This window comes from Trachemys scripta, chromosome 24 (assembly GCF_013100865.1).
Source record: "Trachemys scripta elegans isolate TJP31775 chromosome 24, CAS_Tse_1.0, whole genome shotgun sequence".
In the NCBI taxonomy this organism is placed as follows: domain Eukaryota; kingdom Metazoa; phylum Chordata; order Testudines; family Emydidae; genus Trachemys; species Trachemys scripta.
The window spans coordinates 3,243,892-3,269,330 of record NC_048321.1 but is presented as its reverse complement, the minus strand read 5'-3'; the positions used below and the strand labels follow the sequence as shown (position 1 = coordinate 3,269,330).

Sequence of the window (25,439 nt, the reverse complement as noted above, 5' to 3'; positions counted from 1 at the left end):
CGGGAGTTCTGGGGGGGGCTGTCAGGGGGTGGGGAGTGGTTGGATGGGGCGTGGGAGTCCCAGGGGTCTGTCTGGGGGTGGGGGTGTGGATAAGGGTTGGGGCAATCAGGGTACAGGTAGGGGATAGGGTCCTAGGGGGCCAGTTAGGATGGGGGGAGGGTCTCAGGAGGGGGCAGTCAGGGGACAAGAGGCAGGGAGGCTTAGGTAGGGGATGGAGTCCTGGGGGGCAGTTAGGGGCAGGGGTCCCAGGAGGGGGCAGTCAGGGGACAAGGAACGGGGGGAGGGTTGGGAGTTCTGAGGGGGGCGGGAAGTGGGAGGGGCAGGGGCGGGGCTCCTCCCGTCCTCTTTTTTGCTTGCTGAAATATGGTAACCCTAGGGGAAGGGGATTTTGGTCCCTGTTGCAGGAGCTGTCACCCCCACATTTGCCTGTCCCCTGTGCAGTAATTAATCCTGTCCCCCAGTCCCTCCCTTCTGTTCTCTCTGCACCCATTCCCTACCCTATCAGTTCAGCCACCTCAGTAACCTCCCCACTGCCCACCCTCCATTGGTCCAGCCCCCCTGCCCCACATCCCAACACCCCCAGTTCAGTTCCCCATTCTCCACCCCAGCAGTACAGCTCCCCTAAGTTTAAATATATGGAGATATACCTATCTCATAGAACTGGAAGGGACCCTAAAAGGTCATTGAGTCCAGCCCCTGCCTTCATTAGCAGGACCAAGTACTGATTTTGCCTGAGATTCCTAAGTGGCTCCCTCAAGAATTGAGCTCACAACCCTGGGTTTAGCAGGCCAATGCTCAAACCACTGAACTATCCCCCCAAGTTCAGCACCTGAGCCCCCACCTCCATCAGTTCCCCCTCAGTTCAGCCCCACGGCCGGCTCCAGGCACCAGCGGAGGAAGCACGTGCCTGGGGCAGCACATACTAAGGGGCGCATTCCGTCCATTCTTGGGGTGGCAGAGTCTGAGCTTTTTTGCTTCGGCAGTTTGGGCGGCAAAAATGGTAGAGCCAGCCCAGCCCCTGCCCCCACCCCCACCTCATCAGTCCCAGACTCCTGCCTGCACAATTCAGCCCCCCTCCCCCTCCCGCCTCTCCTCTGCTCCTTCTAGGATGCTGCAGGGGGGGAGGAGCATAGGAGCTGTCCTGTCCCGTTGCTTATGGGACAGGGGAAGGGAAGGAGCTGGGCTCTTTGCTCCCCTGAATCAGAGTGGTGAGCAGAGAGGAGCGACTTTGCTGGCTCCCAGCGGGGCTGGACTTCGCCAGGGGGCTGGAGCTTCTCGTGCCATCACCAGATGAGCCCCAGCCCCTGGCAGAACCTGGGCACTTGTGAAAAAACCACAAGACCGGTTCCATTCTATATGCATCCGAAGAAGTGGGCTGTAGTCCACGAAAGCTTATGCTCTAATAAATTTGTTAGTCTCTAAGGTGCCACAAGTACTCCTGTTCTTCTTAATGCTGGGCCTGTGTCAGCTAGAGCCATTAGGGAGCCGCTCCTGAGTGGGAGGGGGCTGCATTGGGAGGGGAGCCATCTCGGTTAGAGCTGTTAGGGAGCAGCTCCTGTGGGGGAGGGGGCCGCGTCAGTTAGCGTCATCGGGGTGCAGCTCCTGTGAGGGAGGGGGCTGCGTCAGTTACAGCTGTTAGGGAACAGTTCCTGTGGGGTAGGGGGCTGCGTTGGTTAGAGCCATTAGGGAGCGGCTCCTGTGGGGTAGGGGGCTGCGTTGGTTAGAGCTGTTAGGGAGCGGCTCCTGTGGGGGAGGGGGCTGCGTTGGGAGGGGAGCCATCTTGGTTAGAGCCGTTAGGGAGCAGCTCCTGTGGGGGCAGGGTCGTGCTGGTTAGAGCCATTAGGGAGCAGCTCCTGTGGGGGAGGGGGCCACGCTGGTTAGAGCCATTAGGGAGCAACTCCTGCAGGGGAGGGAGCCATGTCGATTAGAGCCATTGGGGTGCAGCTACTGTGGGGAGGAGGCCATATCAGTTAGAGCCTTAGGGAGCAGCTCCTGGGGGGGGCAGGGTCGTGCTGGTTAGAGCCATTAGGGAGCAGCTCCTGTGGGGGAGGGGGCCGCGCTGGTTAGAGCCGTTAGGGAGCAACTCCTGCAGGGGAGGGAGCCATGTCGATTAGAGCCATTGGGGAGCAGCTCCTGTGGGGGAGGGGGTCACATCAGTTAGAGCCGTTAGGGAGTGGCTTCTTTGGGAGAGGGGGCCGTGTTGGTTAGAGCGGTTAGCGTGTGGCTCCATCAGGGGAGGGGGCTGTGTCAGTTACAGCCGTTATGGAGCACCTCCTGTGAGGGAGGGGGCCATATCAGTTGGAGCCATTAGGAGCAGTACTTGAGGGACAAGAGGTCTCAAGGAGATGTCTAGAATGTTCCGGGGTCCCTGAGGCACCTCGGTTAGAGCAGGCTTTGTAAAGCAGAGCCCCTGACCTGCCTAGATGTGCCTCAGTTTCCCCATATCTTAGAGCTGAGGAAACATCCTCCTGGATCCAGGAGTGGGGATTCGCCTCAGGTGCAGTCTCAGAGGGATCCCTGTTACATTAGAAATTACCAGGGAACTTGCAGAAGGATGGACTCAGCGGAGCTGGGATTTGCCCACAATAGCTGGGGTACTGGCCGTGCACCTGCATGACGCGCCAAGGGAGATGTAATGCCCAAAGTCCTCAGGTCTACAATTTATCTGGCATAGTACAGCAGACCCCATGTGCTTGTGACAGAGAAGACACCTCCCCACACCAAGTCACCCACTCCTCTCCCCTCAGCGCAGCACCTTGTGGTACCATGGGTCAGTGCAACTCTGAGAGGACAGTGCCCCCGACTGACCTCTCCCCCACGCCACTCCCTGCCACGCAGCACCCGCTAGTGCCACACTGGGGAATTGTGCATAGCAGCGGGGCGGAGAGGTGCACCCAGTACTCACCCTCACAAAGCCGACCTCTGCCCTGGCCACTGTGATGGTAATGCCATCCACCTGGATGGTCACCGACCCAATGTATGAGACCTGCGTGTTCCCCCTGTTCCCACTCTCAGCCGTGATGTCAAAGGAGTGTGGGTCACAGTCACACCCGCAGGTCTTGGCCACGGTGTAGGTGCAGGCGCCATGGATGTCATACGGCCGTCCATCAAATGTGTGGTAATGCAAGTAACCCCCAGCCCAGCATGTGGCCGCAGAAACTGGCAAACACTCTGGCTCCCCATCCATCATCTTACAAACTGTTCCTTCCTTGCAGAGGACCACACTGCAGGATGGCGTCGGAATATCTATCCAGAAAGACAGTTGAAAGACAAGAAACAACAGACTAATCAGTTATATTTAAAAGCAGAGAAGCGCTGAGGGATGGTGGAAAAAAACTGAATTAAATTGAGTCTCAACAGATTCCCATAGCCTGTCTGTGAAATGGACAAGATGATCGATCATTCTTACCTTCCTTTTTTTTTTTTAAATTAATCATGGTTATTAGGGTAGTGCTTAAGGCCCAACTGAGAATGGGACTCCACTGTGCTAGGTGCTGTGTAAGTCTAGGGGAGGGATAGCTCAGTGGTTTGAGCATTGGCCTGCTAAACCCAGGGTTGTGAGTTCAATCCTTAAGGGGGTGATCTGGGGCAAAAAATCTGTCTGGGGATTGGACTAGATGACTCTCCTGATATTCTATTATCAGCAGACAGTCCCTGCCCAAAGGGGCTTACATTTGAGATAGACACTGGATAGGTAATGTACAAGCAGAGTGAATAAGATGATAACAGTCAGCATGTCAGGGCCATGATTGTTATTAATTATTATTTTATTTGAGTGGGTTTACTTAGGAGGGATCAGTTGTATGAAAAGTGAAGAGAAAGCGATGAAGGGGACAGGGCTGGGATGAAGAGGGTAATGTAGTAAGAGGAGGCCCTGAGATATAAACCTTGGTATCAGAGGCCCAGTATGAGGCCTGAGGCCTAAACTAAAGTAATGGTCAAGACTTTGCTAACATAAAGCAAAGTTAACCTGTGAGCCAGAGGCAGGCCCTGCTCACAGAAGCAGGCAGGAAAAGGGCTGATGTTGCATAAATATATATTCACCTAGCAAAGTTAAAGTACAGAACACACTATACTGGAACATTCCACAGATAACATGGAACAGGCCGACCCATCCCACTGACAGGGGCAAAAGGGTAAAATGATGGATAGAGTTGTTTTGATCGAACCAACACGTACAAGGTGAGAGGCGGCACCTTACTATGTAGAAGGGTTGTACCTTGCTGCGTAGAGGGGTTGCACCTCAATACGTCAGGAGTGATGTGTAACTTGTTTGTATCTGTGTATAAGAATGCATCCCTGAGTGGATATCTTTGTCCAGCCAAGGGGGCAGTGGAAAGTCCCGCCACTGACTGAGCTGAGTCCATTGCCGAGCGGCACTTTCTAGTAGTATGCCCAGTAGACTAAGTAATCTATGGGGAACTGAAATTGTGTCAGGGTCGCAATAAACCTGGCCAAGGTGCCTTCGTACCTTACTAGACTCTGTGGTTATTGGGGGTTCTCGTCAGGTTTGCTGTGTCAGCTATCTGCGCAGAGCTGGGGCAGCACACAGAGGGAACACACGCACGCAGCCGAGTGATATCAACAGGAGAAAGCAGAGCACCACACCGGTAGCATCTGACAACAGGTAAGAGGGACAGTTGTGGAGTGAAGATGCAATCTATCTATCCCCCACACTCCCCTCTATCCCCACTTCCTCCCTCTATATCTATTGTGGCAAATTGCTGGCACTACTATGATGGGTCTCGCGCTTTCTCTTCTTGGGGCGGGGGGGTTCAGGGCACCATTTCTTGCCCCTGAACTGGAATATTAACTGCCCCACTAGCGTCCTAGAGGAGGGGAGTGGAGAGGGAGGGACCTGGACCAGCCCTCTACTCCGGGTCCCAGCCCAGGGGCCCTAGGGATAGTGGTAAACCACTTGAACTAGCAATTCCTTTCCCTAGGCTACTTCCCTCTCCTGCCCTTCAGCTTGTGGGGGGCTTCCTGCCCTCCCTTTGCACAAGCCAGGTGCCCCTTTACCCAGGGTCTTGGTCTTCTTAGCCCACCGCAGCACTTCTCCAACCTGTCCTCTGCTTCCCTCCAAACTACTCTCTGCTCCAACACCAATCCTCTCTGCTCCAATTCCTTCCCCTGTCTGATTGAAGCAGGGTTTTTTTTATCAGGTGACTGACTTCAGGTGCTTTAATTGGCTTCAGGTGCTCTAATTAATCTATAGCAAACTTTCTTCCCTCTACAGGGAATAAGGCTCCCTTCTAACCCTCTCCTGCTGCCCTCTGGCCATGCTGTATCACACTATGTATCCACCCACACATCTATCTATCCTCCCACAACTATCTATCTAAATATCTAGTGTCCCCTCTATAGCTATCTGTCCAACTATCTCCCCACATCACTTACTATATCTTTCTGTCACCCTCTCTGTATCTATCCATTGTGATGATGGTGTGATCACCTTGGTGGAGAGACTGTGGCAGCCCGAGAGCTGTCCCGACTATCCAGAGAAGCCTTCTCCGGAAACAAGTACCCAGCCCCAACCCCGGAAGGTCAGACAACCAAGCATCCGGGGAGCCCCAGGTGGAAGAGGGTAGTGGCCACAGAGCAGCCTGGAACCCAGAAGGGGGGTAATAGCCTGAGCGGGGGGAACCACAGGGCAAAGACCCCTAACCCAAGAGACAGAGGAGTACCTAGAGCCTCTTATAGGTGTTACACATGTGGAGAATGGGGACACCTAGCGACACAATGTCCCAATATTGAGGAGCCCATACAGTGTAACCTGGGGGATTGGGCAGACCCTAATCAACCTCGTGGGGGTCACAGTTACCCTACACCAATATACAAAACCAGTGAAACTGAATGGGGTAGAGACCGTGGCACTTGTGAACTCTGGCAGTGCTGTCATCCTGATTTCAGGGAAACTAGTGAAACACAGCCAGTTAATACAGGTTAAGCATACGGGAGTAACGTGTACATGGGACCATTAGTTATTATCCTGTCATCCTGGTGAGGATCGAAATCCTGGGAAATATCACCGGGGTAAAAGCGGGGATGGTCCCTAAACTCCCATACCCTGTGCTCATTGGAAGGGATTTCCAGGGATTTGGAAATTTGCTCCTGCCAGAGGGGTGGGAGAGAGGAGAGGACCCCGAAGTTAAGGAGTCATCCCTAACAGAAAGTCACCCCCCTCCCCTTCTCTGCTGAAATATCTCAAGAGTTGTTCCCCGCCCCTGGCAAAGGCAGAAAAACCAAGAGGGAGAGGAGGGCGGCGAAGTCTTTGGGCACCTGGATTCTGCTTCAGGGCCAGAGCATGAACCTGGCAGGCCTACAGGCATGGGGAACTGAGGAAGAAACCCCCAGAGGGGAGGAGGAGGAAGCAGAGTCTGATCCCATCGCCAATGCCACCAAATTGACCGAGGAGGTGGAGGCCATTTCCTCGGAGTTTGAGTCAATAGGTCCCGGAAGAGAGACCTTTGGGTACAAATGCAGGACCAAGTGGTAAACCAGCTCCTGGCACCCCAAAAACATCAGAGGAGAATATTAAGTCTCGCCCACAGTCACCTCTTTGGGGGACACTTGGGATCCCTTTTGAGCGAATAGCCATGGACCTGGTGGGGCCTCTAGAGAAGACAACTCGAGGTCACCAATATGGGCTTGTCATCTTGGACTATGCAACCAGGTATCCAGAGGCCATTCCCCTATGAAATACGGCCTCCAAGTCCATAATGAAGGCGCTGGTGGAAATTTTTGCCTGAGTAGGGCTACTGAAAGAGATTCTAATGGACCAAGGAACACCTTTCATGTCTAAGCTGATGAAGGACCTCTGCTCTATGCTCCATGTCCAGACTCTGCAAACCTCAGTTTACCACCCACAGACCAACGGACTGGTAGAGAGATTCAACCAAACCCTCAAGGCCATGATAAAAAAGGTGGTCAGTAGGGATGGAAAAGACTGTGATACCCTGTTGCCCGACCTTATGTTCACCATCCGTGAAGTTCCCCAAGCCTCTACTGGATTCTCTCCCTTGCCACCACCCCTGGGGCATACTAGATATAGCCAGGGAGATTTGGGAAGAGGAGCCCAATACGGGAAAGAATATAGTTGAGCATGTATTGCAAATGAGAGATCTATAAACTGGGTCACCCCCCATGGTGCTGGAGCACCTAGAGAAGGCCGAAAAAGCTCAGCAAACTCACTACAACTGCCAAGCAAAGGTACGGCAGTTCCAACTAGGAGACCGAGTAATGGTGTTAGTACCCACTGCAGAGAGTAAACCCAGTGGCAGGGGCCCTATGAAGTAGTTGAACCTATAGGAGAGGTGAATTACAAGGTGTGACAACCGGGACTTAGAAAACAAGAACAAGTGTACCACATCAATCTTCTAAAGCCTTGGCGAACTCAAGAAGTGTGTGTAGTTGCCCAAAAGGACCCACCTCAGGAAAACAAAACCCCCAAGCAGGTGAGGGTGTCTCCCGATTTAACACCAGCCCAAAGAGAGGAGGTGTCTGAGATGATCAACTGGAACCAAGACGTATTCTCGTCTCGGCCCGGTCGAACAACTGAGACATATCATCACATCATTACAAACCCCGGGTGCCAGCGGCCAAAAGAGAAGAAATCAGAGCAGAAGTAAAGAAAATGCTGGAGTTAGGAGTAATCGAAGAGTCCCACAGTCAGTGGTCTAGCCTGATCGTGCTAGTACCCAAACCAGATGGATCCACAAGATTCTGCAATGACTTCTGTCAGCTGAATGAGGGGTCCCAGTTCAACGCATATCCTATACCCCGCATAGACGAGTTAGTGGATCGATTGGGAAATGCCCGGTTCCTGACCACTCTAGACTTAACTAAAGGGAATTGTCAGATTCCCCTTGCTGAAGACGCAAAGGAGAAGACCACTTTCTCCATGCCAGAGGGCCTTTTTCAATATACAGTCCTTCAGTTCAGTCTCCATGGGGCCCCAGCTACCTGTCAGCACCTGATGGATAAGCTATCGCACCCCCATACCAGTTATGCGGCCGCCTACCTGGACAATGTGATTATTCATACCTTGGACTGGGAATCCCACCTGGAAAAGGTGGAAGTTGTCCTAGATACCCTAAGGCGTGCTGGCCTTACCGCAAATCCTGCCAAGTGTGCCATAGGGTTAACAGAGGCTAAATATCTGGGCTACATTGTGGGGTGAGGCATCGTGAAACCCAACTTAATAAACTAGAGGCCATCCAAAACTGGCCCCAATCAGTTTGTAAGAAACAAGTCCGGGCATTTTTGGGAGTCGTTGGGTACTATCGATGCTTTATCCCCCATTTCGCCACAATGGCGAAGGGAGAACTGCAGCCCCAGATGGGTCAGGAGAGGGAAAAACAAAAACCGCCTCCCTGGGGCCCTCATAAAAGGAAAATGAGGCAACCCTGGGGGCAGCAGCAACAGGAGGAGGGAAGGAAGAAAGGGTAAGGACAGTAGCAGGGGCTGGAATGGGGTCAGGGAAAGGGACAGGACACCAACCTAGGGCAGGGGACAGGGACAAATTCTGGGGCCCAAGTCGCAAGACCACGGGACACAGCACCTCTCACCCCAGCGCGGTCGTCAAAGGGGCAGCAAGGGATTGGGGCACCCATTAAACGAGGTACCCACAATTACAGCACTGGGGGGGGCGAGGGCTGCCCCCCCGCATCATAGGGAAGGGTACCCATGGGCTCAGAGCCCAGCCACTCAGCGTCAGCCATCACTTCACTGGGCACGGTGGCAGCAGCGGGATTACCAATCGCAGCCGGGCAAATGGTCAGGTCCCAGAACATTGCAGAGGCCAAAACAGGGGCAACCACCTGAGATAGGGGAAAAGGGGGAGTGAGGGGCGACAGATTGCAAGCACCCTGACCGAGGCCCTCTAACAGGGAGGCGTCCACTTCCTCAGTGGTTGTGGTCAAGCCCAAGGCCTCGATCTCGTCAAAAATAGAGGCAAAGTCCCCACCTGCCTCTACGAGGTCCCCCTCAACAGCAGCCAGGGCAGTAGCCACTTCGGCGCCTACAGGGGGCACAGATGGCAAAGAGGCAGGGGGGACACCTTCCGTAACTCCCTCAGGGAGGGACTCCATGAGAGAGGTGGCACTACCTGCCTCGGAGGCTGCAGTAACCTCTGCCGACTCCAACCGGTGAGCATCAGCAGGGGTACAGCAGAAAACCCAGTGCCAGCAACCCCTTTCATAGTTTTACAGGGGGTCCCTTCCCCCTTGCCAATAGGGGGTGGTGGTGCTGGGCCTGCATTCCCCGCTTTACGGTGCCTCCCTCGCACGAGCTCCCAGATCCCCGAAGAGGGGGGCTGGCCAGCCAGGTCAGAGCCAGCGAGTGAGGGCAATGACGGGAGGGTAAGGGAAGACGAGGGCAGGACAGCAGGGCAAGGGACAGACTCCCCCTGAGGCAAGCCCCCTCGATTTCAGCTACCGGCCCTGCCACTCATTCTTCTGCGGGTCCTGGTCTACTAATACCATTCCCAGCAGCAGAGTCTGCACACTGATCTGGGCACGTTGGAGGGGGACTCCCCCGAGACCCGAGCAGAGTTAACAACGGTCACGGATGGAAGAGGGGCGACCCCAGGGACTGGGCGATCAGGGCCGGACGTGCCCCACCACCCAGCAGAGAAAGCACTGGGCCTCCCCCGAAGAATAGAAGACCAGGTACTGGGCCCCTCGATGAGGCACCAGAAAGGACCCCTCCAGAGCCCCTCCATCACGTGCCGCCAGTGGCACTTGAACCTGCACCTGCAGGTGGAACGATAAAACATGGCAGAGGGAGGGGTCCTTACAGCCCAATGGAAGGGGGCTGAGAATGGACAGGGGCTTCCCCAGGGTGGAGAGGAATGGCAAAAGGGCGGCATTGGGGAGGAAGGGAGGAACAGAGGAGAAAACCACCAGTACTCCCAGGTCCTCCAAAGGCTCAAGGGGAACATGAACGCCCCCCACCACCAAGCCCCTCTCCACTGCCTCCTGGGCAGCAGCCTCCACCGCCAGGAAGAACATCACCTTCCCAAACATCTTAGAGGCTGCTACCATGGCTGGGGGCCCCACCACCCGTGCCAATGCCCGCATGTCGGTTTCGACGTGGGACAAGGCTAACACCAGGAGGCAACACACCCTGTGCTCCCTAGTGAGGGTGGGAAAGGGGCCCCGGCCACCGGGAATGGTATTCCGGGAGAGGGCTGGAGCAGATGGCGAGGCGGCGAGTGGAGGGGGTTGCAGCAACCTGGGCGTACGCCCTGGGGGCTGAGGAAGTGGCACCTCCAGGGCTGGTGGAGGGAACAACGGGTCGGGGGAAAAGGGGGCCTGCGGCCGTTGACGGGATCACAGCGGGAAAAGGAACCACTGCCATGGGTGAGTTTGCCTTCTGGGCACGGCCCTTGCCCTTCTTCATCTCCCGGCCCTTCCCACCGGCCAAGGGAGTGGTCTCAGAAGCGGAGGCAGCAGAGGTCGTGGCAGCAGCAATGGAGTCCCTATCCGAGCCTGCCGCCGTCAGTGCCTAAGTGGCAGCAATGGCAGGCAACCCGGCAGCGGTGGTTGAGGCAGCCATCACAAGGGAAGGTGGGAAGGGAGACTAAAGGGGAGTCACAGGGGTGACCAGGGTAGTCCCATCCCCCGAATCACCCACCACGGTAAAGGAGGGATAGGGACAGCCACTTAAGGCAGGAAACGAAGGGAAGGAAGAGAGGGAGGGAGGGAGGGGGGAACGGCTACCACACACCCGTGCTAGGCTGAAAGCAGGGCAGGAGGGCACCAACAGAAAGGGACGCAGAAAAACAAGGAACACAACTCCCAGCACAGGATGAAGAAACCAGCTCCCCCAGCTGCACGAAGGAAAAGGGGGAAAAACTAAAGCATCATGCATCATGAAGGAGTGCGCATCAGTGAAGGGAATAACTGAAGAGGGAAGGGGAATCCCAAGTGCCGAAAATAGAAAGTGGGCACGCAGGCAAGAGGTTAAACTGGGGGGGGGGGGGGAAAACAGCAAGGGACTGGAATGAAGGGTGGGGGAGGACGAGTATGCCAAGGGCAAGGAACAAAAAACAGGGTGGGCTCAAAAGCAACCAAACCAAAAAAAAAGGAGATGGGGCTGGCATCAACGCCTGCACCATGGGACGGGGCACAGCAAACAAACCAACCAAGGACAACAAAGAAAAAAGCCCCACAAAAAGCAGGGCAGGGCAAAACAGAGCAAACAGGATGGCTAGAAGTGGAACGGGTGGGGCAGGCAGCAAAGGGAAAGGGGGCAAACAGCTGCAAGGACAGGGCAGAGGGCGAAGCAGCGGGAAAGACAGCCCACCAGCCAAATGCAGCAGGGGAGGGAGGGCAAGTCCAAGGGAGGGAAGAGGCCACGCGCATCCACGGGCGCCCGAAAAACAAGTGCCCCCTTGCTGCTGATACTGTCCCAAGATGGGAAAAAGGACAGAGCAAACTGCTGGGCTGGGGAGTGGAGAGCAGAGCCAGATGATGATTAGGAAAGTGGAGGGGGTAGTGGTGGCAGTAGGGGAGTGGACAGACCAGTGGGAGGGCTCCACGCCACTCCCCCAGCTCCCCACTACAACGGCACCTACCACCACAGAAGCAAGGATGTTACAAACCCCCTCCACAAAGCAGGGCCTCCTCCACTCCCTCCTCAGCTCCAGCAGCAGCAACAGGCTCTCCAGCAGCAAGGGCAGCAGCAACCCATCCAGGAGAAGCCCCAAAAATGATGGAAAAAGTGGGGCCTTGCACTTGTCTCTGAGGGTCAAACCAGTAGGGTCCTCTCCACAGTAGCAGTAGCAGCCGGGGGGCAACCGGCCAGCAGGACAGCCTCAAAAGAGTAGAAGGCAGGTAGATCAGCCTCAGTCTGTTGAGACCCTGGAGATGGGTGGGCGGAGACCACCCACTACTAAAGGACCTCCCCCAGCCTAAGGGGAGAATCCACAAGTTCCGGAAGCTCAATTAAGTACAGGGGACAACTAAAGATATAACAGCCACCCTGTTCTGCTATTCACAACTGAAGCTTAACAGTAGGGTTACCATATTTCCACAATCAAAAAAGAGGACACGGGTGGGGGGGAGAAGCCCCGCTCTAGCCTGGCCCCTGCCCTGCCCCACCGCCATCCACTCCCTCCCACTTCCCACCCCCTGACTGTCCCCATCAGAACCCCCAACCCCCCCCGCTCCTTGTCCCCTGACTGCCCCCTCCTGGGACCCCTGCCACTAACTGCCCCTTAGGACCCCACCCCCTATCTAAGCCTCCCTGCTTCTTGTCCCCTGACTGCCCCCTCCTGAGAACCCCCCACCCTAACTGCCCCCTAGGACCCTACCTGTCCCCTGACTGCCCCGACCCTTATCCACACCCCCACCCCATATACACACCCCTGCCCCCAGAGAGACCCCCGGGACTCCCATGCCCTATCCAACTGCTCCCCGCCCCCTGACAGGACCCCCAGAACTCCCAACCCATCCAACCCCCTCTGCTCCCTGCCTGCCTCAACCCCTCTTCACACCCCTGCCCCCCTGACAGCTCCCCAGAACCCCCGACCCATCTAATCCCCTCTGCTCCCTGTCCCTGACTGTCCCAATCCCTCTCCACACCCCTGCCAGCCTCCCCCCCGAACTCCCAACCCATCCAATCCCTCCTCCCTGTCCCCTGACCAGGGTCAGCTTTATCAAGAGCCCAGGAATCGGGCTGCGCTCCAGCCGGGGTCGGGGGGCTTGGGGCCAGGCCAGAGGTGCTCGGCCAGAACTGGGGCCGCCGCCCTGGGGCCGAGCCAGGCTGGAGCCGCTGGGGCTCGGGCCGGCGCGCTCGGCCGGAACCGGGGCCGGCGCCCCGGGTCCCGAGCCGAGCCGGGCCGGAACCACTGGGGCCAGGGCCGGGGGTGCTCGGCCGGCGCCGCTTGGCCAGAACCAGAGCCGGTGCCCCAGGGCCCGAGCCGGGCCAGAGCTGCTGGGGCCGGGGGTGCTTGGCCAGCGCTGCTCGGCCATAACCGGGGCCAGTGCCCAGGGGCCCGAGCCGAGCCGGGCTGGAACCGCTGGGGCTGGGGCCAGGGCCGGAGCCGCTGGGGCCGGGGCCGGGGCCAGGGCCGGAGCCGGGGGTGCTTTGCTGGCGTCGCTTGGCCGGAATCAGGGCCGGTGTCCAGGGCCCAGCCCTGAGCTGCTGGGGCCGGCCGGGGCCGCAGGGAGCCACTCAGCCGGGGCCGGACTGGGCCGCGCCGTGCCTTCCCGGAGCCCTTCTCCTCGCATCCTCTTCGCCAGGTTACCTGCTGCTGCCCACCTGCCCCTGCTTGTTTTCAGACTTCCCGCGAACATCTGATTCGCGGGAAGCAGGGGAGGGGGAGGAGCAGGGGGGCGGAGCGTTCAGGGGAGGGGAGGAGGGGAAAGACAGCTACGGGGCCGGGGGCGTGCTAAGGCTGCAGGGGATGGGGGGAGCTGGGAAGGTGCTTTGGCTGCCGAGTGGTGCTTGGCCGCTGCTTTTCGATCTATAAATAGCCGACGGGGGGGAAATCCTGGACATTTTTAGATTTTTAGAAATCCCCCCCGGATGGCTATTTATAGACCGAAAAGCCGGACATGTCTGGGGAAATCCGGACATATGGTAGCCCTACGCAACAGTGCAGAGACTCTGACCCAACAAGTCTTTTCATCTTTCAAGCTGAAATTCTGTAATATTATGAGTTGGGGTTCAAGGCTAAATAAAGGTGCTGAGAGACTGAGAAATGGGAAAAGGCATAACTAAAACTACTTTACTCACTGCTTGCACCAATAGCTGGTGAGCCATACCCAGATCTGGATGCAATTCCAATGCTCAGAAGCCCAAAAGGAGATGTGGGGTGCTCCATGGTTTCTCTCTTAAACCCTGTGCCAAGGTTGTATTCAGCCCAAGAGAACCCTGTGCCTGGAATTGGCCTCCATGCAATGTTTCCCAAGGGTTCCTTATCAATGGTGATGCCACCAGATTCTGATGTTTCGGCTGTTATTATTGCGTAGTTCTCATACTGGTCCTGTCCATGGATGTTATAGGTCTGGCAATAGCCAGAGACATCTGGGATCATCAGGAGAAAGGGATCATACATGATTTTCCCTTTGCTTCCACCAGTGCAGAAGAAGACGACTTGGATCCCAGCACTAGCAGAGATGTACAAGGGATTGGGGAATTTGATTTCAAATGTCACAACCTGCCCAGCAACCAGGTCCTTAGTGGCTCTCGCCCTCCCAGACTGATAATCAATGTGAGTGTATTGGGAAGCAGCCACATACACCAGGTCAAATTTGGGCTGGAAGGATAAAGGAGGTACGATGAATGTGGTGCCCCAGCCAGACACCGGCAGGAGCTGCTCACTCACGTAGTCACATTTGGTGTGCTTTGCAACACATACGTGTCCACTGTAGACGGCAACTGGATTCTGGGACACGATTCTGGTGCCGGATAAGTCATCATGGCTTTGCAGCTGGACGGCCTGGTAAGCTCCAAGTGGGATGACCAGTTTTGTCCCTGCGCTGTAGGTTTCTCCTTGGAAAGTGACAGCCCCTTTGAGGTAAACTTCAACAATGGTGGGATCCTTCCAGGCTACTACAGCAAATTGCTTATTGAGACCATCTGGATTCCCCAGTGGAGTCACCACATAGTACTCTGTCCCGAGCTTCTCCACAGGGTACACTACAGTGGTATCAGCTGTATAGCGCTTATAGTTCAGCGTGAGGATGGAGATCTCATGGTCAGCCCGGACAATGACCGTGTGGTCAAATGTGTTGCTTCCCACCAGCTCCACAAATGCTGGGATTATCACAGATACTGTCTGTTCGGGATTTGCAGTGATATTGACTGAAAAATCTGCTTTATTTACTGACATGGTGACGAACGTCCCAGAGATGTAGCCAGTGATGAACAACTTGAAATCTGTATTGCCATACCTTGATAAGTGATTCTGCATGAAGACTGTGATAAATTCTGTCCCGTGGGGGCCTGAGCAAGAGGTACTGGGAAGATATGGAGGTTGAACAGTAGGGGCAGCACCAGAAATGCCTAGATTTGAGGAGACAAATACAAAAGAGCATCACAAACCAGGACACCAACATTTTATGAGACCTGCTCTTGTCGTTTGGTGCCAGCCTTCCTAGGACTGATAACAAGGAGCACAGATACAGGAATGGGAGTTGGGGCTCCTGACTTCTAACCCTGGCTCTGGGAGTGAATGTCATTGGTAGATTTTACAAGGCCAGCTGTACCTCCATCTCTTCCTCTCGTCTCTCATATTCACGCTCCAGGCGAATATGAGACCTAGCGCTGTCTACATGGGGACTTAGGTCAGCTTATCTATGAGACTCAGGAGTAAGGATTTTTCACATCCCTGACTGACGAAGTTAAATTGGCTTGACTCTCTAGCATAGACCAGACCTTGGAGTGTCTTACCTTTTGTCTCAGCGTCCATCCACATTTCTCCTGAGAAGTGCATTTTCCCCAACCTCAACTGATTTTCCTGGGCAGCCAAACTTCACCCTAGTCTACACACAGTGGTTGTCCCAGTATAACTATTTTGCTTAGGGGGTGATTTTATATAAATAGAGTTATATGAATATAATCCCTGTATGGAGCCAGTTATACTTATATAAAGATGCCTAAAGTCCTGTCTACATTAGAAAGTTTCACCAGTTGTACAATATAGTTATACAGGTATTATTTTACTGGTATAACACGCCAGTGTGGACATCAGTATTCCAGAATAGGTATCTTCTTTCAGTTTCATTTACACCCCTTCCCAAGTGACATTAGCTAATCCAAAAAAGGATGCTCTATAAGGCCATGTCTACACTACAGATTTCAGCCTGCATAGCTGTGTTAGTCAGGAGTAGGAAGAGGTGTCATACTTGATGAATAGAGCTATGCCAGCACAAGCCTCTAGTGTAGATACAATTTATGCCAACAAAACTGCTCTTTTTGGTACAGGTTATTTCACTTGGGCCAGATTTACACTACTATGACTGGTCTACACTAGAAAATTAGATTGACCCAGCTATGTCTCTCAGGGGTATGAAAAATCCACACCCCTGAGCAACATACTTAAGGCAACCTAAGTCCCTGTGTAGACAGCGCTAGGTTGATAACAGTGGGAGAACCCCTCCCATTGCTGTTGATCTACACTGTGCCACTGTAGCGTTTTAAGTGTAGACATCGCTGAGTGTAGTGTGGAGATTAGAGTTTAAAGTGTAGAATTTTGCTGGCATAAGTGTATCAGCTTGAGTGTACAAAAATCACACCCCCTAACTGATCCAGCTATGCCACCAAAAACCCCAGTGTAGACACACTTTGTACTGGCAAGACTCCTTTTGCCTGAATAGCTTATGTTACTCAGGAAGGTGGTTTAACTAAACCAACAAAAGAACTCCTTTTGCCAATATAAGCGGCATCACCACTGGGGGCTTGTCAGTATGGCTATGTAGTAAGTGAAGGCAATGTAGTAAGTAAAGGCCTAATGAAGGCCCAGTATGAGGCCTGAACCAAACTAAAGTAATGGTCAAGACTTTGCTAATATGAAGCAAAGTTAAGCTGTGAGCAAGAGGCAGGCCCTGCTCACAGAAGTTGGCAAGAAAGGGCTGATGTTGCAGAAATACATATTCATTTAGCATAGTTACAGTATAAACATGGTACCAAGATACACTATACCGGAACATTCCACAGATAACAGGGAACAGACCGACCCATCCCAATGACAGGGGCAAAAGGGTAAAATGATGGATAGAGTTGTTTTGATCGAACCAACAGGTACAAGGTGAGAGGCGGCACCTTATTACGTAGAGGGGTTGCACCTCAATACGTCAGGAGTGACGTGTAACTTGTTTGTACCTGTGTATAAGAATGTGTCCCTGGGGTGGTGTCTTTGTCCGGCTGAGGGGGCAGTGGAAAGTCCTGCCACTGAGCTGAGTCCATTGCCGAGTGGCACTTTCTAGCAGTATGCCCGGTAGACTAAGTAATCTACGGGGAACTGAAATTGTGTCAGGGTCGCAATAAACCTGGCCGAGGTGCCTTTGTACCTTACTAGACTCTGTGGTTATTGGGGGTTCTCGTCAGGTTTGCTGTGTCAGCTATCTGCGCAGAGCTGGGACAGCACACAGAGGGAACACACGCACGCAGCCGAGTGATATCAACAGGAGAAAGCAGAAGCACCACACCGGTAGCCTCTCACAACAGGCATAATTGCACCGAAAAAGCTTTTGTTGTCCAGTAGCCCAAGGGCTAGTCTGTAACAAGCTACAGCACTGTTTTGTTGGTATAATCCAGGTCCATCCTAGGAATTCTTCACTAGTATAGCTATACCAGCAAAGTGCTCCTAGTGTAGACCTTGACTAAGGGTGTCTATTCAGGGAGTTATACCAGTATAACTTTGTTGGTTTATATTCAAACCTCAGGTTATACCGAAAAATCCTGTGTAGACAAGTCTTTATGCTAGTAAAGCTTATTTTTTGCCCAGATACTTATACTAGTACTGCGCTTTGTGTGTCACTGTTATAGCTGTAAAAAATTGCTTCAGACCAGTATAGTTTATTCCCTTTCCTGTATAGAAATAGCTGCATGCTACAGGCCTGAGATATCCACCTAATAATTCCTGCATCATGTGGCTGAGTCAGATTCCCCCTTCTGCATACATTTGTGTGTATGCCCTTTGCAGATGACACTAGACTGAGAGGCGTGGTAGATACGCTGGAGGGTAGGGATAGAATACAGAGGGACCTAGACAAATTAGAGGATTGAGCCAAAAGAAATCTGATGAGGTTCAACAAGGACAAGTGCAGAGTCCTGCACTTAGGATGGTAGAATCCCATGTACTGTTACACACTAGGGACCGAATGGCTAGGCAGCAGTTCTGCAGAAAAGGACCTAGGGGTTACGGTAGACGAGAAGCTGGATATGAGTCAACAGTGTGCCCTTGTTGCCAAGAAGACTAATTGCATTTTGGGCTGTATAAATAGGGGCATTGCCAGCAGATCGAGGGACGTGATCATTCCCCCCTATCTGACATTGGTGAGGCCTCATCTGGAGTACTGTGTCCAGTTTTGGGCCCCAAACTACAAGAAGGATGTGGAAAATTGGAAAGAGTCCAGCAGAGGGCAACAAAAATGATTAGGGGTCTGGGGCACATGACTTATGAGGAGAGGCTGAGGGAACTGGGATTGTTTAGTCTGCAGAAGAGAAAAACGAAGCGGGATTTGATAGCTGCTTTCAACTACCTGAAAGGGGGTTCCAAAGAGGATGGATCTAGACTGTTCTCAGTGATAGCAGATGACAGAAGGAGTAGTAATGATCTCAAGTTGCAGTGGGGGAGGTTTAGGTTGGATATTAAGAAATTCTTTTTCACTAGGAGGGTGGTGAAGCACTGGAATGGGTTACCTAGGGAGGTGGTGGAATCTCCTTCCTTAGAGGTTTTTAAGGTCAGGCTTGACAAAGCCCTGGCTGGGATGATTTAGTTGGGGATTGGTCCTGCTTTGAGTAGGGGGTTGGACTAGATGACCTCCTAAGGTCCCTTCCAACCCTGATAGTCTATGATTCTATGGACTCTGCCCCCTTTATTGAATGTTTTGATGATGAATGTACACTCCAGAACACCACTTTTCAAGCCCTGGTCTACACACAGATTATGTACTGATATAACTATGTTGGTTGGGGCTGTTATGCCAAATTAGTGAGGACACAGTTCTTTCAACCCCTAATGTGGACACAGTTCTTTCAACATGAAGGTGTATTACTCCTCGTCTACGCTACAAAGTTTTGCCAGCATAGCTGTCAGTTAGAAATGTGAAAAAAAAATCACACCACTTAGCTGACCTATGCTAACAAAATGCCTAGTGTAGACTTACAATTATGCCAACAGAAGAGTGCTTCTGTTTGCATAGCTAATGTTATTAAGAAAGGTGGTAAATCAGATATCTTTCTTCTGCTTTACCATTAGGGGTCTCTTCCAACATAGCTATACTAGTCAAGGCGCTGTAATGTAGACAAGTTTATGCAGTTATTCCCTTTCCCTGACAAGAAACTGGGATAATCACCTTTGTACTGACATAACTGTATCCACACTAGGGAGGTTGTGTTTCTTTAGCTATACCAGTATAAAGTGATACAACCAGTTTGGGCAATCTAGGAGAATGGTTAGGGCTACTGTCTGGGTGGTTTGGTCCATATCATTTTAATGATTCTCATTTGTGATTCTTATTGACGTATCTCCATGGCAGAAAAGGGGGACCAGTTTCCCTCCTGCTTCACAGGGGATTTGTTTACCAGACACCCCCTGCAGCTTCAAAATACACTTGGAGCAGAGGACACAAAAATCATATTTCAGTTACGTATCAAAATGTACATTTGGTATCTATTTTTTTAGTGATCTAGTGCTCAAAGCATGAGCTGACTGTATTTACTAGACTGTATTAGTAGGAGCATTGCCAGCAGATCGAGGGAAGTGATTATTCCTCTCTATTCGACACTGGTGAAGCCACACCCGGAGTATTGTGTCCATTTTTGGTCTCCTCACTACAGAAGGGATATGGACAATTTGAAGACAGTCCAGCGGAGGGCAACAGAAATGATTAGGGGCTTGAGATACATGATTTACGAGGAGAGGCTGAGGGAACTGGGGTTATTTAGTCTGAAGAAGAGAAGAGTGAGGGGGGATTTGATAGCAGCCTTCAACTACCTGAAGAGGATGGAGCTTGGCTGTTCTCAGTGGTGGCAGATGACAGAACAAGAAGCAATGGTCTCAAGTTTCAGTGGGGGAGGTCTAGGTTGGCTATTAGGAAACACTATTTCAGTAGGAGAGTGGTGAAGCCCTGGAATGAGCTACCTAGGGAGGTAGTGGAATCTCCTTCCTTAGAGGTTTTTAAGGCCCGGCTTGACAAAGCCTTGACTGGAATGATTTAGTTGGTGTTGGTCCTGCTTTTAGCAGGGGATTGGAATAGATGACCTCCCGAGGTCTCTTCTAACTCTAATATTCTATGACTGAAAGGCAGGTCTCCTGGGTTCTATCCTTTGACTCTGAGAGGAGTGTTGTCCAATGGAGGGGTTGGGAAGGAAGGGAACAGGGAAAGATGGTGGAAGGCAGGCTGGGAGGGTGAGAGACTATCACATATATTGTACTTACTACCAATAGCTGTGGAGCCATACCCAGCCTTGTCTTTAATCCCAACACTCAGGACACCAAATGGGGAGCTAGGGTTCTCTATGGTGTGGTTGCTAAACCCACTTCTCAAGTTGTATGTAGTCCAAGAATATGCTGTGCCTGGAATAGGCCTCCACTGAGTAATACGTAGTGGTTCCGCATCAATAGTAACATCAGCAGTCTCGGCCGTCTTGGCTACAATCACAGCATAGTTCTCAAACAGGTCCTGTCCATGGATGTTATAGGTCTGGCAGTAGCCAGAGACATCTGGGATCATCAGGAAGAAGGGATCGTACACGATTTTCCCTTTGCTCCCACCAGTGCAGAAGAAGGCAACTTGGATCCCAGCACTAGCAGAGATGTACAAGGGTTTAGACATTTCAATTTCAAATGTCACAACCTGCCCAGCAACCAGGTTCCTTCTGGCACTCAACCTCCCAGACTGATAATCAATGTGAGTGTGTTGGGAAGCAGCCACATACACCAGGTCAAATTTGGGCTGGAAGGATAAAGGAGGTACGATGAATGTGGTGCCCCAGCCAGACACCGGCAGGAGCTGCTCACTCACATAGTCACATTTGGTGTGCTTTGCAACACATACATGTCCACTATAGACGGCCACAGGATTCTGGGACACGATCCTGGTGCCGGATAAGTCATCACGGCTTTGCAGCTGGACGGCCTGGTAAGCTCCAAGTGAGATGACCAGTTTTGTCCCTGGTCTGTAGGTTTCTCCTTGGAAAGTGACAGCCCCTTTGAGGTAAACTTCAACAATGGTGGGATACTTCCAGGCTACTACAGCAAATTGTTTATCAAGACCATCTGGATTCCCCAGTGGAGTCACCACATAGTACTCTGTCCCGAGCTTCTCCACAGGGTACACTACAGTGGTATCAGCCGTATAGGTCTTATAGTTCAGAGCAAGGATGGCGATCTCATGGTCAGCCTGGACAATGACCGTGCGGTCAAATATGTTGCTTCCTGCCATCTCCACGAATTCTGGGATTTGTATCCATGTTGTCTTTCCCAGATTTGCCCTGACATTGAATCTAACACCTGCTTTGTTCACGGAAATGGTGACGAACGTCCCAGGGGTGTAGCCAGTGATGAACAACCTGAAGTCTTTACCGCCATAACTTGGCAAGTGATTCTGCATGAAGACTGTGATAAATTCTGTCCCTTGGGGGCCTGAGCAAGAGGGATCTGGAATTTCTACAGATGACACTGCGATGGAGATATTAGCAACACCTGTAGAGACAGAAAGACGGAGATAGGCATAAAACCCTGCCCCAATTCTGTCCACTCCCACCTTATGAGACACCCTGTTTTTATTCAGTATCAATTTTATTATGGAGACTTTATTAGAGCAGTATTCTAACCCTAAACATGAAAAAATCATGCGTCATCTTCCAAAAAAACATGAGATTTGGCTTCAAATGTTTAGTTGGTTTGTTTTTAAATAATTTCAGTGCTCTGTTTCTCTGCCTCCTGTTTTCTGAACCTGAGGTCACACTTTTTCCAATGTTTTATTCACAACCACTTTTTTTAAATGGCAGCTGAGATTCTCCTATAAATTCACTGATTTCAGTAGCTGGGTCTTTAGAAACCTGTCAAATACTCTTCTGCATGGGCGTGTCGATAGGGGCTAGAGCAGGTTGAAAATGAAACAATCTGACTCTTGGATTTTTCCATGACTAAAAGTATCACATTCTCTCTGCCCTACTCAGTCCATTAACATTGTTCCTTTTCCTGAGTATTCAGACGACTGCCTCGCATTCATAAGAATGTTCACAAATTTCCAATGTCTCACAAAGTTGAGTAGAATAAGACTGGCCTAACATGCGTGCTCATGACTCTCTCTAGTGTCACAGAGGCTACAGGGCCTGTTACTGTCTCACAGCTAAAGGAGTTCAAGTGGTACAGGCCTGTGCTCTTGGTACTGAAGGTAAGCAGGCCATTTATCTGGTTTTAAGCCAGACAGTTCTGTTTCTCTGGGGCTTGTCCTCTGTCTGGTACTGAGGCAAAACCGGGTATCATCTTGTCCAGTATCACAGACTGGGGATGCCATTTTGAAAAGCACACCAGTCCATCCCTGCCAGCATGACCTCGCATGCACCATGTATAACAAGTCATGGCAGCAGGCCCATGTCATTCCTGGAAGTACCAGAATGTTTGTTATTCTGGGGATGCTCAGTGGCTACCCTAGCTGAAGGTCTAAGGTTTGATCCCCTCCATCAACTACTTGCATATGTGGCTGCTGTTATTTGCCCAAGTCCCATTCCCCTACCACTCTGAGCCAGTCAGCCCCCTACACACACACAAGAGGCTAGATTTGAAATGGTGCCCAAAAAAGGTGAAAGGCTCTTTATCCTGTCTCTGATCCAGCCAATCCCCTGAACCTGGGCCAGACTTAAAATTTTGCCCTTGAGGTGAAAGTCCCTATATTCCATTCTCTGAGCCAGCCAATCCCACCCCCCAATCTGGGGCCAAGTTGGAACCAGCACCCTAGAAGCGAGAGGCCCAGTATCCCATTCCATTAGCCCCTGAAATGTTGACCTCAGTATCTTATCTATGATCACTCAGACAGTCAGCGACAACACTGGGAACAGAGCCAATTACCTGCAAAGCTACTGGCCCAAGGTTCCTTCTTTGTCTAGTTCTGCAGCTGCTCCTACCAGCTGGAGTCTCTGGCAATTCGGGCAAGGGGGGAAAGAGGCACCATCTACTGCCCTCAGACTGGGAAGGGGTTTCTCTTCTGCACAGTTCTGGGCCCAGGGGGTGCTATGTGGAGTGGTGGCCCCAACTGGGTCCCATTTTGTCCCTACCCCCATCAGAGTCACTGTCCCTATTTTCTCAATTTTGCCTTTTTCACAAGCGTCCTCCATCAGATCATCTACAATCACTCTTCCTTCTCTTGGCAGCAAGGCTAGTCTAAGTCCGCCTTGAAAGGATTAGGTCAAATCCCCTCTACATGTAACAAAAGGAAATGTACACAGCAGTTCTTTAATCAGCAGCTGACAACAAGGGACAGGTTCCCCCACATACTTCTTCCTGAGACCTTCTCATTCTCATTTTGCCCTTTCCTCGTTTCCTTCCTTGAAGGCCACTCCATCAGGCATTATCTTCAATGGATTATTTACCACTTCTCCCCGCTTCTCTGTTGCTGCTCCCCAGAGGTGTGTCTTTGGTCACCTTCATTTTCCCCCTCTGCTCTCTAGGGCCCAGGTTTTTACAGGTGAAATTTAGGCATTGCCTAGAGATCTAAGGACTTAGGAACCCATCAATTGTCAATGGGATTTTGGCCCCCTCAGTGCCCAAGTCACTTTAGAAAATGAGATTTAGGCTCCTAAAAAAGTTAGGTGTTGCAATGCTGAGTGCAGCAACACCTAAATACCCTTACAAATCTGGGTCAAGGTGACTATACGAATGCCTGTCACCAAGGTCTCAGAGCACTGCCATGGTGTCTGAGAAAATAGGCACACCCTTGGGTGATATCCTCTGCTCCCATGGTCTTTCCTGTCCCTGCTGTGTTGATGACTCTCATATCTACTTCTACCCCCTTGAACTCTTCATCTTCTCCCCAACCTTGTGTCTCTGTCCTAAGTCCCTTATGGACGTCCTCCATTTCCTTCAACCAAACACAGCATCAATCAAACTCTTTAACAGTCTTCCCACCCTGCCTCCCCGCCCTCCGTCACTGCCAACATGTTCATGCAATTCCACACTTACTCAAGAATTCATTAAATTTAATAACAGAGAAGGGCCCAAACCAACCCTCCCCTCAACACATGCACTCCCAAAGCCTTGAGAAAGTTTATATCCAGCTTTGAATGTTCTGGTTCCAGCATAGCTCTGAGAATAAACTTGCTCCTTCTCTAGCAGCTTCTCTCTGAGGATCTCAAAGGACTTTACAAACATTCATTCATCAAGATGCCACCCCCTTCCTGTAACATAGGGAAGTATTAGCATCTCCCTGTATAGAGAGGGAAACTGAGGCAGTGCCTTGGCCAGGATCACCCACTAGGTCAGTGGCACAGGCAGATGGAATGGGGATGGATCACTTGATGATTACCTGTTCTGTTCATTCCCTTGGAAGCACCTGGCATTGGCCACAGTCAGATGACAGCATCCTGAGCTAAATAGACCTTGGGTCTGACCCACTATGGCCATTCTTATGTCACAGAAAGGGGGTCTCTCTATATATTAGGAGAGAGACAAATTGGCAGGGACACTGGACTTATGGCGTGTGGTGCACACATCAAGATTTATTATTTTGCACAGAGGCCTAGAGGTCTCTTGCTTTCAGCCTTTTCTCCTCCCCATCTCTTCAAACACAGATGCACCCAGCATCCCATTCTAGATTCTGGGCAATGCAGTCCAACTGGTGATTTCCTGTGCTAAGAAGCATTATAATGAGGACCACCACTAGAGGGCACTCAAAGCAGGATGTTCTCATACTATTGCTAAAGCAGAGTCAGTGGACTAGAATTAGCGAGCACGAGCAGCAATTAGGTGTTTTGCCCCCACTGCTCCCCTTGGAAGCTTTCAAAACTCCCAACTGGCTTCAAGACTGAATTTGATAAGTTGATGGAGGGGATGGTATGATGGGTCTGCCTACAATGGCATGTAACCGATCTGGGACTGCTAGTGTAACCCACACACCACCTGGGTGTGATGTTCTGTCCCATCTAGTGGCACCGAGACCACTGAGAGAGAGAGAGAGAGAGAGAGAGAGAGACTGCTTTACAGCCTTAGCTAACAGCCAGTTGGCTTTTAGCTCATGCTGTAGAGCAGGGGTGGACAACCGTTTTGGTCTGAGGGCCACATCGGGAAATAAAAATTGTATGGTGGACCATGAATGCTAACAAAATTAGGGTTGGGGTGCGGGAGGGAGTGAGGGCTCTGGTTGGGGGTTCAGGCTCTGGGGTGGGCTGGGGATGAGGAGTTTGGGGTGTAGGAGGGTGCTCTGGGCTGGGACTGAGGGGTTCGGAGGGCGGGAGGAGGATCAGGGATGGGGCAGGAGTGCAGGAAGGGGTGCAGGTTCCAGCTGGGGATGCGGGCTCTGGGGTGGGGCTGGGGACGATAGGTTTGGGGTGCAGGAGAGTGCTCCATGCTGGAATCAAGGGGTTTGGAGAGCGTGGGGAGAGGCCTGGGGTGCAGGCTCTGAGTGGTGCTTACCTCAAGCTTACCTCCTGGAAGCAGTGGCATGTCCCTTCTCTGGCTCCTACGCATGGAGCGGCCTCCGACCCTGTTAGAGCACCAGAGTGGGGTCATGCGGCTGCTTCCAGAAGCTGTGTGGCGCGGC

At 52.1% G+C, this 25,439-nt stretch overlaps 2 protein-coding genes across 3 annotated transcripts in view; both read right to left on the bottom strand.

Annotated features, from left to right (window-relative positions):
* The window catches only part of LOC117869539 (IgGFc-binding protein-like), a 326,696-nt gene that overhangs the window by 117,977 nt on the left and 183,280 nt on the right, over positions 1 to 25,439 (bottom strand). The gene's annotated exons all lie outside the window — the stretch shown is intronic.
* LOC117869540 (IgGFc-binding protein-like) overlaps positions 1 to 25,439 on the bottom strand; it is a 121,777-nt gene that overhangs the window by 75,181 nt on the left and 21,157 nt on the right. For both annotated transcript variants that reach the window (XM_034756467.1, XM_034756466.1), the window contains exons 3-5: positions 20,117 to 21,382; positions 13,744 to 15,015; positions 2,906 to 3,246 (exon numbers count right to left, since the gene is read on the bottom strand). In XM_034756467.1, the coding sequence (XP_034612358.1) occupies positions 2,906 to 3,246; positions 13,744 to 15,015; positions 20,117 to 21,382 (2,879 nt within the window). The remainder of the gene's footprint in view (positions 1 to 2,905; positions 3,247 to 13,743; positions 15,016 to 20,116; positions 21,383 to 25,439) is intronic.